Consider the following 15,528-nt stretch of genomic DNA (forward strand, 5'->3'; position numbering starts at 1 on the left):
TTGGTAAAGAATCCACCTGCAATGCAGGAGATCCCTGTTCAATTCCTGGGTCAGGAAGATATGCTGGAGAAGGGATAGGCTACCCATTCCAGTATTCTTGGGCTTCCCTTGTGGCTCAGCTGGTTAAGAATCTTCCTGCAATGTAGGAGACCTGGGTTCAGTTCCTGGGTTGGGAAGATCCCCTGGAGAAGGGAAAGGCTACCCACTCCAGTATTCTGGTCTGGAGAATTTGTGACTCTCTGGGTCACAAAGAGTCAGACATAACTGAGTGACTTTCAGTTTCACTTTCATTCTAAATCACAATATCAGAGCAGTGTATGACAAATGAATACTTTGGAACAAAAGTATCTTCAGTATTTTGAGTAACATCAATTTGTTTGTATGCCTTTTAAGAATTAAGAGAACTGTTAATGAATAAGGACAGATTTGAACTGAATATTGAAGGATATATTTGTATATGAAATGTGAGGAGGGAATTTAAGAAAGAATGGAATGAATCAAATAGTACGGTGAAATAACACAAAATATGGGAAAAGTAGGTTACTTTGAATTCAGCATAGGAAAAATCCAGAAATATAAAGATAATTGGTTAAAATAAAGCTTGAAATGATCGAGGTGCAGTCAAGAAGCATCTTGAATTTCAGGCTCAAAAGTGTGAACTTCATTATTGCTTAGTCCCTGGTCCTGTATAAATTTGATTGGTGATGTTATGTTGCCAAATCTTTTGCTTGAAAATTTGAGTCTGAGTGTGCTCTGCAGAATTATTTGGGTACAGGAGGAATGTGGAAGCGATTGTCCTAAACAAACTATCAAATAGTTCTCCAGAAAAGAGAAGTTTATTTGGATCAGCAGATTCAAGGTCTGCAACCATTATGAACTATGTGCAAATTCCCCCCAGTTCCCCCAAGGCACACTCTCTTACGTAAGGGAAAAGAAGTCAGGAGAGCTACAGTAAACAAGGGCTTCCCAGGTGGCGCTAGTGGTCAAGACTAGAATGCTACCAGGTTCTTTAATTCTGTCACTAGGGAATGGTTGGTGGTCTTTTTATCAAACAGATTTGTTGAGAGAAAATTTAAATACAATAAAACCCACTCATTTAAGTATACGGGTCAATGATTTGACACCCATTTAACCACCATCTTAAACAGGGCGTAGATACTCTTTTCAGAACGTTAGTTCGTGTCTTTCGTGTTCACTATCACTTCGCCCCACCTTTCATATCCACAGATATCATTTCAGTTTCACCATCTTAAAATTTTAAATAAGTGGGATCATTCCACTTATGTGTCCTTTTGTGTCCAGTTTCTTTCAAAGTCTGAGAAAGAGGTCTGTGAGATTCATCCCTGTGGCTGAATACATTAGTAGTTTCAATGTTGAATATATCAGCAGTTTGTTCATTTTACTGCTCACTAGTATTCCTTTGCATGAGTGCTGTATAGCCATTGACAGAAACTTTGGGTTTTCTAATTTTGAGCTATCATAAAGCTGTTATGAATAATTACACATAAGTTTCTTATGGACATATTTTTATTTATCTTGGACAAATACATAGAAGTGGAGTGCTGAGTCATACGATAAGTGTATACTTAACTTTTATAAGAAACTGCCAAACTGTTTTCCAAAAATTATTGACAATTCCACCAGCAACATAGCAGTTACAGTTGTACTGTATGTGCGTGCTCAGTCACTTAGTCGTATCTGACTCTGCAACCCCATAGACTGTGGCCCGCTAGGCTCCTCTGTCTGTGGGATTTTTCAGGCAAGAATACTGCAGTGGATTGCCATTTCCTCCTCTAGGGGATCTTCCCATCCCAAGAATCGAACCCATGTCTCCTGTGTCTCTGGCATTGGCAGGTGGATTCTTCACCACTGAGCCAACTGGGAAGCCTATAGCTGCACGGTATTCTCACTAATACTGACTTCGCCAATTTTTAAAATTTTTGGCATTCTAGTGATTGTGAAGTTGTACTGCACTGTGAATTAAATATGCACTTTTCTGATGATTAATGATGTGGAGCATCTCTGTACATTCTTGTTAGTCATTTGTGTATTATCTATTGGAAAAGCCCAGTCTTATGCCCATTTTTTATTGGGTTGTTTTCCTGTTGTAAATTTTCTCCACACATTCCATATGTAAGTCATTTGTCAGATATGTATCTGTTTCCTCCCACTCTTGCTCGTGTTTTCATTTATTATAATAGCTTATTGAGGCAAGTGAAATGTTTTGATATTGGTGAAGTCAAATTTATTTTTTCAATATTTCTCTCTCTCTCCCTTCCTTCTTTCCTGCCTGTTTTTTTTTTGTTTATTTAATTTTTTAAAGTGTATTTATTTTTAATTGGAGGATAGTTGCTTTACAGTGTTGTGTTGGTTTCTGCTGTACATCAACATGAATCAGCCCTAAGTATACATATGTCTCCTCCCTCTTGAACCTCCCTCCGACATCCCAGCCCATCCCACGCCTCTGTGTTGTCACAGAACACCAGGTTTGAGCTCCCTGTATCATTCAGCAAATTTTCACTAGCTCTCTGTTTTACATATGGTAATTTTTATGTTTCAATACTACTTAAAAACGTTTGCTCCTTGGACGAAAAGCTATGACCGACCTAGACAGCATATTAAAAAGCAGAGACCTTACTTTACCAACAAAGTTCCATCTAGTCAAAACTACGGTTTTTCCAGTAGTCATGTATGGATGTGAGCATTGGACTATAAAGAAAGCTGAGTGCTGAAGAATTAATGCCTTTGAACTGTTGTGTTGGAGAAGACTCTTGAGAGTCCCTTGGACTGCAAGGAGATCCAATCAGTCCATGCTAAAGGAGATCAGTCCTGAGTGTTCATTGGAAGGACTGATGTTGAAGCTGAAACTCCAATACTTTGGCCACCTGATGTGCAGAACCAACTCACTGGAAAAGATCCTGATGCTGGGATAGATCGAAGGTGGGAGGAGAAGGGGATGACAGAGGATGAGATGGTTGGATGGAATCATCAACGCAATGGACATGAGTTGGTGATGGACAGTGAAGCTTTGGCATGCTGCAGTCCACGGGGTCACAAAGAGTCAGACACAACTGAGTGACTAAACTGAGCTGAACTACTTTCCCAATTGCCTGCTTGTTTTTTAAAACTTTTTTTTTTTTTCTATTATGTCCTGTCCTTTCTTGTTTGTGATTGAGAAATACAGCAGTTATTCATGCCATGTCCTCTATATGTAATATGTCCTTTTGTATCTGGCCGCTTAAAGATTTCCTCTTTAATTGGTTTTCTCTCTTTGATGTTCTCAGACATAGTTCTCTTTCTGTTTTTGTATTGTGTGAGATTTTTGAGCTTCTTGGATGTGTGAGTTGATGTTTCTCATGAGATTTTGAAATATTTTGGCTGTTATTTCTTCAAAGATTTTTCTCTCAAAATTTCCCTCTCTTCTCCTTCCAGACCCTCAACTTCACATATTCTGGACTTGATTATATTTTATTTTTTCCCTAGAATAATTTGAGGATCTGTTCTTTTTCTTCATTTTTATTTCTTTTCTTTAGATTGGATAAATTCTATCAATCTGCCCATTCATTCTTTACTCAGGGAAAGGTCTCTTCCTAAGTTCCCCCACCACCAGTGTATAACAAAACTAAAAGGAGCTTTGTTTTTCATTAAAAAAAAAAAAAGTTAACAGTACTTTCTGTTCATCACACAGAGGCTTTGCAAGGAGAAGAAATTATTTCTAAACTTATGAGCGCTAGCTTATTCTACATTTTGGAAGAAAACCAGGATATTAAAAGGGGTAACGGAATGTGAGAAAAAAATATTGTGTTTGGGTAAGAGTTTTTCCTCAGAGAACTGACTTCAGATAAAGGCATGATACAATAATTTCAGTGATGGATGTAAAGGAATTACATATTAAAAGCAGAAGAGAAGGAAGAATGGTAGTGATAAAATCTTCAATTATAGGGCCTGTGCGAATAAACTGTGTAAGGATCTAATTCATTGAGTGAGGAGAGTTGGCAGTTAATGAACATAAACAACCCTTTGCCCACACAATCAGACCATCAATATTTTTTCTCAAAAGGAAGTTTCATGTTGCAGTCTCAACAAACCTCAACTCTGGTTAGGTCCAGAAGGATCCTACGCTTATGCATTAATTCTGAGCAAGGATGTTGGAGTTGGGCTGATTTTTAGAGAGAATGAGTCTCCTGCCTGAGTTTAATTCTTGAAATACTTACCCGATTTTTTATGCACAGTCTTTACAAGGTAGAGCTCTATCAACTTAATGTTTGACTAAAACTGTTAATTCATTTCATTATGGAGTTGTAGGTGAAAATGATCTTATATAACACCCTGCCATCTGGTTCTGGTTCATGTATTCAGTGAGAAATCTAAGGTTAGAGATTGATTAGTTTTATCTTAAAAATCACAGTTATCAGTCAATCAAGCTGATAAATGTGTGACCAGAGACAGCAAGTTTAGTGACCTAAGTGTATCTATAATGTGTGTAACATGAAAAAGAAGCGGAAAGGAAAGTTGTAACTCATACCCTTAGTATTAGGATAGAGCAGTCATAAGAACTGATGGATTCTTGTTCTTTCTTGTGCTGCTGTAGTGCCGTGTCTTTTGTAGACTTTTAGTGCAAACTCTAACTTTACAATATTTCCTTTTCCCCACTTTACCATATGTAAAATGTTAATCCTAAACCATGGAGTGCTCTGGAAATTAATGAATAACTCATCTGGTAGGTTGAGAATGGCACATGTAGAAAAATGTTAAATGAGTCATTGCTCTCCTTGTTTCCCCATTTAATGAAGCAAAACAAATGCTTTGACTATAAGAAAAACTGCCTGCTTGTTAAATGTATATTAAAACCCTATTTTTAGAGGGCTGGACAACATGCCTGTATTAGGATATTTGGATAAGAGATCAATGTGTAATTTTTATCAGCTTGTTTTTTTTTTTTTCTTTTCTTTTTTGGTCCTCTGAGTGTTACAGAGATGAAAAAATATACATATCTGTGTATGAAATAAAGAGGAAAAGTAGAATATAACAAAAAAATAGTCATGCCAAGTATGTGTGTTCACCATGGTCAAAGCAAAGTAAAATACATTAGAATATCAGCGCTGATATCTTGAAGGAACATTCGAACTTCACAAACAAGTGATGTGAAACTTTTGATATGTCTCTGAGATACCCTTTTAGAAACACTTCTCTTCATTTCACCTCATTTTTAAATATAAAAACAACCTTCATGGTATTGTGTATACTCCCAAACCAGAGAGAAATAGTTTAAGTCCCAGCTCTCCCGCCTCTCACTTCTGTGCAATGCAACATTTGATGTAACAACTTCTCTAAGCTTTGATTTCCTCATATATGAAATCAAGACAAGAACCTCTTTCAATTGATTGTTGTGAAGATTAAACAAAATGTGGCATCAAAAGTGCTTAGCATAGCCCCACGTTTGGTACATATATTTAGTGCTCAAAAATGTCAAAAAAAATATGTATTTTTTCCTATGTGGACTATTATTCTGCATATAGGATATGAACATATATGGGATAGACACATTGATAAATGAAACCTATGCCATTTTGACAGATAATGCATATTTGGAGGAGGATATTTTGAGATTTCATTTAAAGATATTTAAAAGACTTCAGTTTATATGAAGCTGTCTAAAATATTTACCATCTCTATGTGTTGACACTGAAACAAAAGGCTCAGACTGGAGGCAACAGCATTGCTTCCGTGTTCCTCAAGGTCAACTGAAATGAGAACATCAGTCTGTTCTCACTGAGGCCCCAAGCCTATTTTGTGTCTTGCATTTATGATCAGTGATTGCAGCTGTAATCCAGCTCAGCAGAGTCCTTAGAGGCCACAGGACTGCAGGTAAGCACTTTGGTGGGGCTTCATGGACAACTTCGCTGTGCTTCTGCAACCTTCAGTTGGTTCAGGACATGCCAGGATTAGAATCACCGAGGCACATCGGACTGAGTGGATTTTATGATGAGTACAACTTGAATGCCACAGTGAGAACATCAATCACTCTTCGCATGAGACTTCAATTTTCAGAAATGGAAGGTAGAAAATGAGGTTATTATGAGGATGATGGGGACCTGCTTTTATTTATTTATTTTCAGCAGGAGAAACCATGCTGAATTTAAGGAAGAACTTCAATGCATGAGTGGTTGGATATTATTTACACTGGGACACATGGTATCTCTTTGAGAGGAGAATTTAAAATATATGTCAAAGTCACTTCTTAAGTGATTTAAGGTCTATGTAGAAACAAATGGATTAACTGATTTTCTGCCTTTTTTCTTTCTTTTTTTCATGATGCCATGGAACACTTCAACTTTTAAATTTTCTTAAAGTTTTGGTCTCATCTCTTAGGTTTATTTTTATTTGTTGCATTTTATGTTATAAATGATCATTTTATTTTAGTTTTCAGATTATTAGAAGGTTCATTCTATAATTCTCTGACATTTATCAATCTGTTGATTGAAGTTGGAGTGTTAGTGCTAGTAAAGCAGAATACTTTTTGTACATTCTGAATATCAAGGTTTACTATTCTGTATGTAACTGAGAACTGATGTCCTCTGTCTGCTTTATCTGTAGAGCTGAATAAAGGCCTTTATTTTGGCTACCCATGCCGACGTGAAAGCTGTGCTTTAGTAAACATCCCGGCTCCATGTGTCAACAAGATGATTGCACACATTGAGGATGTGGAGTCTAAAATACAGGAGCATCTGAAACGGGTAAGTCATATCTAACGTGCTGAAATTTTTGTATAGGGTCTATAGGTTTCCCTGGTTGGCTCAGTGGTAAAGAATCCACCTACCAAGCAATTAATGCCCATTCAATCCCTGGGTCAGGAAGATCCCCTGGAGAAGGAAATGGCGACCCACTGTAGTACTTGCCTGGGAAATCCCCTGGGCAGAGGAGCCTGGCGGGCTACGGTCCATGAGGTCATGAATGAGTCAGACATGACTGACTGACTAAAGAACAATAACATAGGGCCTATAAGGGTCCCCAGGAGTTATTTATTTATTTATTTTTAATGATTCTTGCACTTCTTTATAGAATCTTTGCTCAGTTGCACAATTTACTAATCTGGACATGTTTTTGATAGTGTCACTTCAGAAGGGTGAAATGACCTTATTAAATAGATTTTTTTTTTCTCCTGCATGTTTGTTCTTTATCCAGCGGCAATCATGCTAAGTAGTTATTTCCATAAGCCAACTTGACTAGTAAATTAAATAGTATTTACATCCTTTTCAGGGACACTAAACTGATTAGATGTTTAGATGAGTAAATTGGTGTATAAAAGGACAGAATGCCCTTTCTAATGAGTTATTTGGTTCTAAAGAAATACTTAAAAGGTCTGTTAAAAGAGAATATAATGATTCTTTGTCTTTTTAATGTTAAAATTTGCCTTTATTATTCTGAAGGTAATTCAATCTTGAAGTTACTATAACTATCACTTATTTTCAAAGGATAATTTAGGAATGATTGAAAACCTTCTCATACCTTTTATTCATATTACGTTTCTAAGTAATTAATACACAACTACACTGCCCAGACAGGAAGAAAAGTTTGCCAGAAATCTGTGCTATTCTTTTCCTTGATCACTGTTACTGTTTCTGGCTCTGAGAGAGTTCCAGTGGGCCTTTGTCATGCTTGATCTAAGGTGCTATTTCCTTTTAGAGGAGTTAGAGTGCAGAATTTAAGATCACAGCCCTAAGAGCTGCAACTTCTGTGAACTTAGATGAGAATGGTGATAATGATACCATGTTAGATAGCATATGACATGCACTCAATATATGTTGACTATGTATTGTTATTTTAATAACATTATTTATATCATTCTATGTTAGTATTTATATCTGTTGCTGCTTTGTTCCTCCAAATTAGAACACTCCTTCAGAAAATGCGTTGCAGGTCATCTGTCTGATGGTGGCCTGGGCCTTGAAGAGTATAAGTAAATAGAGAATTAATATTAATTAATATGATATGCTGGGACTTCTCAGGTGGCTCAGTGATAAAAGAATCCACTTGCCAATGCAGGAGACACAAGAGACTTGAGTTCAATCCCTGGGTCGGGAAGATCACCCAAAGGAGAGATGGGTAACCCACTCCAGTATTCTTACCTGGAAAATCTATGGACAGAAGAGTCTGACGGGCTACAGTCCATGGGGTTGCAGAGAGTTGGAAACAGCTGAGCACAGACAGATAGAATATGATATGCTCTACACTTCACAAGTGTTTTAACTAACAATTATATGTTGCTAACATGATGAAAATAGATTGATAGGTGTGGATGAATAGTCAAAGGCCCCCACCTTTGGCCTCACACTGATAACTCCTGTCGATCCACAGTGGCATTAGAGTAGAAGTACTACGCGCCATAAATGCAACGTGCTTGAATCGTCCCCAGACCATCCCCCAAGCCTGGTTCGCGGAAGAATTGTCTTCGTGGAACCTGTCCCTGGTGCCAAAAAGGCTGGGGCCACTGCTGTAATATAACTCAGAACTATTGTTGAATGGTTACTGTTCTAACTGATAGATGGAGAAATAATAATTTTAAATAGTTTATAGAGTCTTATTTATGGTCATAGGACAGAGTTGGGATTCGATCACACTCCCCTTGTTACCAAAGCCCATGTTCATTACCCATTCCTGCTAGGGATTCTGAGCGGTGAGCTAACTGTTAAAAACAATGGCTAATGGGCTAGCTAAAACAATGACCTTGTGCATGAGTGCTCAGTTGCTTCAGTTGTGTCCGACTCTTTGTGACCCTACGGACTGTAGTCCACCAGGCTCCTCTGTCCTTGGGATTCTTCAGGCAGGAATACTGGAGTGGGCTGTCATGCCCTCTTCCAGGGGATCTTCCTGATCCAGGGATCAAACCTAGGTCTCCTGCAGGCAGTTTCTTTACTGCTGAGCCACCAGGGAAGCCCCAAAATGACCTCACATAAAGTAATTCACAAAATAAGCTAAGTATTTTACAGCTTATCTTAAGGAAAATTGAAAAAAGCAGCCTTTTTCTGTAGATATATTATGTAAATAAGCCAGCTGCCATAAGTTTCTCCATCCATTCATAGATGTGTAAATGTAATTCTGAATCTTGAAAAGAAAATTCCTCAAAGTAGAGTTACTGTGAACATTTTACCTACATTTTGTATAAGTGTGAGAAAACATTGGAAAATGATGGAAATAATCACCTGGATATCTTCCCATACAAATAAGAGGTTTTGATTTGCTTTTCTTCTACGTTATACACCACACTGCCTAGACTAAAGATGATTTTATTTAATTTGAAATTATCTCTACTCAGTTGAAAGTATCTTTTTCATTTAATCAATACAAGTCATTAAGGTGCTACCATGACTTAAAAGAATGGCTCAAAGAGAAACTATTTAGAAATCATTCTTTAAATATAAAAAATTCATTGTACATAAGTAATAACTTTATCATTAATGGCAATAATAATATAGCTAATATTTATTAAGTGTTTACTGCATATCACAGGCTGTATTAAACACTTAATATACATAATTTTTGAATCCTTATGGAAATCTTGTGAGGTAGAAACTGCCAATATCCCCAATTATGGATGAGGAAAATGATTCCAAAAGTTGATTTCTCCTTTCTCCCAGAGCTAGTATCCAGACCAGGTGTGTCTCAGACCTAGGAACATCCTATTCACTACTATACTAAATAATCTCTCTGCTTAAGAGTGTATCAACTGTGAGGATGCAATAACATGAATGTTAAAAAGGCTTATAATTGGAAAACTTTGCTTTACTTATACCGTTTTGTAACTGTTTTTAATTCTGAAACCCTTGTATTTGATCATCTCATCCTCTTGATCAAATACTTTGAGTTCTTTCATTCTGCTAATTCTGTTTCATTTGAAACTTCAAACCTTAGATCACTGTTTCCCATTGTATCATACCAATATTTTTACTTCCTTGCCTAATCAATTCATCTCTTAAAACACTCACTAATTGATATATTTAGTCCTTTACTTCTTTATTCTGCCTTCCTTTTAGTCTGACGAAGTGCCAGATCTGATGAGCTCTTGTTAATGGTCCCCCATCTTCACTTCTACATCCAGGCTTCTGAATAGTGATGGAGAATATTACACAATAATCCATATTTGAGATATTATGCATTCATGGTCTCCAACCTCAATGGGACCTTTAATAGTGCTCTGAAATCATTCTATTTGTCAACCTGAACCTTCTCTAGTATTCTTTGGTGGCTTCTCCAGTCCTCTCTTTTGTTTAGGTTTCCAAATCCTCCTCCTCACTACTCTTTCATCTCTTACTCCTCAAAGAAAATAGGAGACAAAATAACAGAAATGCCTCAAACCCCCTTATCTCACCTATGAACATTCTTGAATTCCACAAACACAATCTCTTTGTCCTTCTGTGGAATATTTCCCCCTTCACCACAATGGCTCCCCCTTCACCTGCATTCCATCTTCTGCCTTTGCAAGGATCTTGTTCCAGCAGGCATTTTTCTCACCATCCTATCTTCCAGATCCCCTTTTTTTCTTAACTCACTCCTATCAACATTTAAAATATTGATTTTTCTCATTTTCAGGAAATTTTTTTTCATTGCATGCATACTCTTAAATATATCCATCCCCCTTTCAGTTTCTCTTCTCATTACACTTAACATCTGAAAAGAGTTGCCTAAATTTATTATCTCTGATTCCTCACCTCCCAAATACTCATTCATTCTTTGCAGTCTGTATTTGGCCCCCATTATTCTAATGCCAAAGACTGCTCATACTACTGAACAATTGCACTCATCTCACACGCTAGTAAAGTAATGCTCAAAATTCTCCAAGCCAGGCTTCAGCAATATGTGAACTGTGAACTTCCAGATGTTCAAACTGGTTTTAGAAAAGGCAGAGGAACCAGAGATCAAATTGCCAACATCTGCTGGATCATGGAAAAAGCAAGAGAATTCCAGAAAAACATCTATTTCTGCTTTATTGACTATGCCAAAGCTTTTGACTGTGTGGATCACAATAAACTGTGGAAAATTCTGAAAGAGATGGGAATCAGACCACCTGACCTGCCTCTTGAGAAACCTATATGCAGGTCAGGAAGCAACAGTTAGAACTGGACATGGAACAACAGACTGGTTCCAAATAGGAAAAGGAGTTCGTCAAGGCTGTATATTGTCACCCTGCTTATTTAACTTCTATGCAGAGTACATCCTGAGAAACACTGGGCTGGAAGGAGCGCAAGCTGGAATCAAGATTGCTGGGAGAAATATCAGTAATCTCAGATATGCAGATGACACCACTCTTAATGGGTGGCTCAGAGGGTAAAGAGTCTGCCTACAATGCGGGAGACCTGGGTTCAATCCCTGGGTTGGGAAGATCTGCTGGAGAAGGAAATGGCACCCCACTCCAGTGTTCTTGCCTGGAAAATAGCATGGATGAAGGAGCCTGGTTTCAGTCTACAGACTACGGTCCATGGAGTCGCAAAGAGTCAGACACGACTGAGCAACTTCACTTTCATTTTATGGCAGAAAGTGAAGAGGAACTAAAAAGCCTGTTGATGAAAGTGAAAGAGGAGAGTCAAAAAGTTGGCTTAAAGCTCAACATTCAGAAAACGAAGATCGTGGTATCAGGTCCCATCACTTCATGGGAAATAGATGGGGAAACGGTGGAAACAGTGTCAGACTTTATTTTTGGGGGCTCCAAAATCACTGCAGATGGTGACTGCAGCCATGAAATTAAACGCACTTACTCCTTGGAAGGAAAGTTATGACCAACTTAGATAGCATATTGAAAAGCAGAGACATTACTTTGCCAACAAAGGTCCATCTAGTCAAGGCTATGGTTTTTCCAGTAGTCATGTATGGATGTGTGAAGAAAGCTGAGTGCCGAAGAATTGATGCTTTTGAACTGTGGCGTTGGAGAAGACTCTTGAGAGTCCCTTGGACTGCAAGGAGATCCAACCAGTCCATTCTAAAGGAGACCAGTCCTGGGTGTTCTTTGGAAGGACTGATGCTAAAGCTGAATCTCCAGTACTTTGGCCACCTGATGTGAAGAGTTGACTCATTGGAAAAGACTCTGATGCTGGGAGGGATTGGGGGCAGGAGGAGAAGGGGACAACAGATGATGAGATGGCTGGATGGCATCACTGACTCAACGGACATGAGTTTGAGTGAACTCCGGGAGTTGGTGATGGACAGGAAGGCCTGGCGTGCTGCAATTCATGGAGTCACAGAGAGTCGGACATGACTGAGTGAGTGAACTGAACTGAACTGAACTGATTCTAATGAAAATATCTTCAGAAAAGTAACTTGTTTTTTTCTGTTATCTGTTGCTTTATGCATGTGTGTACACACACACACATACCAGAACTTTGTGGCTAGAACAAGACATTTATAGTTTTAGCAGTTATACTTAAATCTTTGAGACATTTTACATCCAGGAGACATGTATGTACTTGAAGCCAAAGATAATGGTGGATTAAAAATTGCTACCCTGCTCCTTTCCATCTCCTTACCTTAACAGACAGTCTATTCTCTCAACCTTTAAACATAGACTTGGACTTGTGACTTGTTTTAAACAACAAATGTATCAGAAGAAGTGTCATACAGCTTCTAAGAAAAGTCTCAAGAGGCCCTGAAGCTTCTGCCTTTGCTCTCCTGGTGCCATAAGTTCACCAGGTAAAGAAGCATAATCTAGCCTCCTTGAAGATGAATGACCAAGTAGAGGGACAGGCCCAAGCTACAGCAGTCACAAAGCATCACTTGTGAGTGAGGTTGTCTTGAACAAACTATCCTAGTCAAGGGGCCAGATGACTGCATTAGTTTGAGGTCATATTAGTGACCAAAAAATCACACAGCTGAGCCCATCATACATTGGTGACTGACAAAATTATGAGCAAATAAAATGGGGATTGTTTTTAGCCACTGCGTTTAAGAATGGTTATTATGCAGCAGTAACTCTGCATTGTTGAATATGACCCTAAAGTATACAGGCATATCTGCATATTATGCCACAAATTGTGAGTAAAAGTGAGTAAATTGGAAAATTTGATTCTGTATATTGTTGAAAATGAAACTTGCTCCTTCTAATTTACATGCTTCATAATATACTTTTATATTTGGTAGGTAGTTCCATCCTTTTTTTTTTTTTTTTCATTTTTAAATGTCTTTGACTATTCTGTTTTAAAATTTATTTGGCTGCATTGGGTCTTAGTTGCAGCACGTGAGATCTTTGTTGCCTCATGCGGGATCATTTGTTAAGGTGCATGGACTCTCTAGTTGTGGCAAGTGGGCTCCGGTGGTTGCAGCACACAGGCTCTCTAGTCGTGGCATGCAGGCTTAGGTGCTTGGCAGCCTGTGGGATCTTAGTAACCAATCAGGAGTTGAACCTGTGTCCCCTGTATTTTAAGGCAGATTTTTAACGACTGGACAGCCAGGAAAGTCCCTAAACTCTCACATACATGGGTAATGAAACGATTACTTATTTTAGTCTGTTTTATATTTGAATAATGACACTCATGTGTGCATGCGTGCTAAGTTGCTTCAGTTGTGTCCAACCCTTTGCGACCCTATGGACCACAGCCTGCCCGGCTCCTCTGTCCATAGGATTCTCCAGGAAAGAATACTGGGGTGGGTGGCCATTTCCTCCTGCAGGGGAATCTTCCCGACCCAGGGATCGAACCTGCATCTCCTGCGACTCCTGTGTTGACAGGCAGTTCTTTATTGCTAGCGCAGTTGGGAAGTCCAAAGAAACTCATACCAAATTTCGTTTTTCTCTTTTATAATATTGTGGAGAAAAGATATATATGCCTTCAATTTATTATTATATTCACTTATGTTCATTCCAGTATTTCTGTTATATCTGAATAAATTCTTATTTTTCATGTTATAAACTTCTTTCAAATATTTGGATACTCTTTTTTGTCCTTGTATTTATAAATGATAAACCAGACTGATTACTGGTTGCTGGCATAAGTTTTTGTTGTTTTTTGTTGCTGTTATTATTTGTTTGATTTTTAGCAACTATCAGAGTCTGCTTACCTCAAAGGCTTTTGTCCAGCATATAAAAATTTCTACTCAGGCTCTTTGTAAATAGGAAGTAGTATGCTTAGGCAAGAAAGTTGTGGGCCTTTCCTTTTGCCTTAATAAGCTTACTTTTGGGTTCATAGCCCCTTATAATCTTTTCACTCATTTGTTCATCTGCTTTTGTGTTCCCGCATGGACTTATTTGCATCTATCTATGTAAGATTCTGCCGGTTGGGGAGGCTCTATTTTGCTTCTCTCTAGAGCAATAACTTACGTTCTTAGATATTCTCTCCAACTTGGGCATATCTCCAATGTGATCAGAGAATTTTTCTCATGGCAATGTCTAGAGGGTAACTTTTTGGCTGTGTATTCTGGATTCTTTGGATGGAAAGCAGCAGACTGCCGTGACCTATCTCATCACAGGCAGCCCCTCCATTATTTACTTTGGTTCAGTTCAGTTCAGTTCAGTTGCTCAGTTGTGTCTGACTCTTCGTGACCCCATGGACTGCAGCATGCCAGGCTTCCCTGTCCATCACCAACTCCCAGAGTTTACCTAAACTCATGTCCATTGAGTTGGTGATACAGTCCAACCATCTCATCCTCTGTCGTTCCCTTCGCCTCTTGCCCTCAATGTTTCCCAGCATCAGGATCTTTTCTAATGAGTCAGTTCTTCACATCAGGTGGCCAAAGTATTAGAGTGTCAGCTTCAGCATCAGTCCTTCCAAAGAATATTCAGGACTGATTTCATATAGCACTGACTGGTTTGATCTCCTTGCAGTCCAAGGGATTCTGAGTCTTCTCCAGCACCACAGTTCAAAAGCATCGATTCTGTGGCACTCAGCTTTGTTTATAGTCTAACTCTCATATCCATACAAGACTACTGGAAAAACCATAGCTTTGACTAGACGGACCTTTCTTGGCAAAATAATGTCTCTGCTTTTTAATATGCTGTCTAGGTTGGTCATTACTTTTCTTCCAAGGAGCAAGTGTCTTTTGCTTTCATGGCTGCAGTTACCTCCTGCAGTGATTTTGGAGTCCAAATAAATAAATAAATAAATAAAGTCTGCCACTGTTTCCACTGTTTTCCCATCTATTTGCCATGAAGTGATGGGACCAGATGCCATGATCTTAGTTTTCTGAATATTGAGCTTCAAGCCAACTTTTTCACTCTCCTCTTTCACTTTCATCAAGAGGCTCTTTAGTGCTTCTTTGCATTCTGCCATAAGGGTGGTGTCATCTGCATATCTGAGGTTATTGATATTTCTCCTGGCAGTTTTGATTCCAGCTTGTGCTTCATCCACCCCAGCGTTTCTCATGATGTACTCTGCATATAAGTTAGATAAGCAGGGTGTCAATATACAGCCTTGACGTACTCCTTTTCCTATTTGGAACCAGTCTGTTGTTCCATGTCCACTTCTAACTGTTGCTTCCTGACCTGCATACAGATTTCTCAAGAGGCAGGTCAGGTGGTCTGGTATTCCCATCTCTTGACAAATTTGT

The 15,528-nt window shown here is 38.5% G+C and overlaps 1 protein-coding gene across 1 annotated transcript in view; it reads left to right on the forward strand.

Annotated features, from left to right (window-relative positions):
• The window catches only part of CCDC178 (coiled-coil domain containing 178), a 384,374-nt gene that overhangs the window by 15,631 nt on the left and 353,215 nt on the right, over positions 1 to 15,528 (forward strand). The window contains exon 3 of the mRNA XM_027525955.1: positions 6,598 to 6,737. Coding sequence (XP_027381756.1) covers positions 6,598 to 6,737 — 140 coding nt within the window. The remainder of the gene's footprint in view (positions 1 to 6,597; positions 6,738 to 15,528) is intronic.

The sequence above is a fragment of the Bos indicus x Bos taurus genome, chromosome 24, assembly GCF_003369695.1.
Source record: "Bos indicus x Bos taurus breed Angus x Brahman F1 hybrid chromosome 24, Bos_hybrid_MaternalHap_v2.0, whole genome shotgun sequence".
Lineage (NCBI taxonomy): Eukaryota > Metazoa > Chordata > Mammalia > Artiodactyla > Bovidae > Bos > Bos indicus x Bos taurus.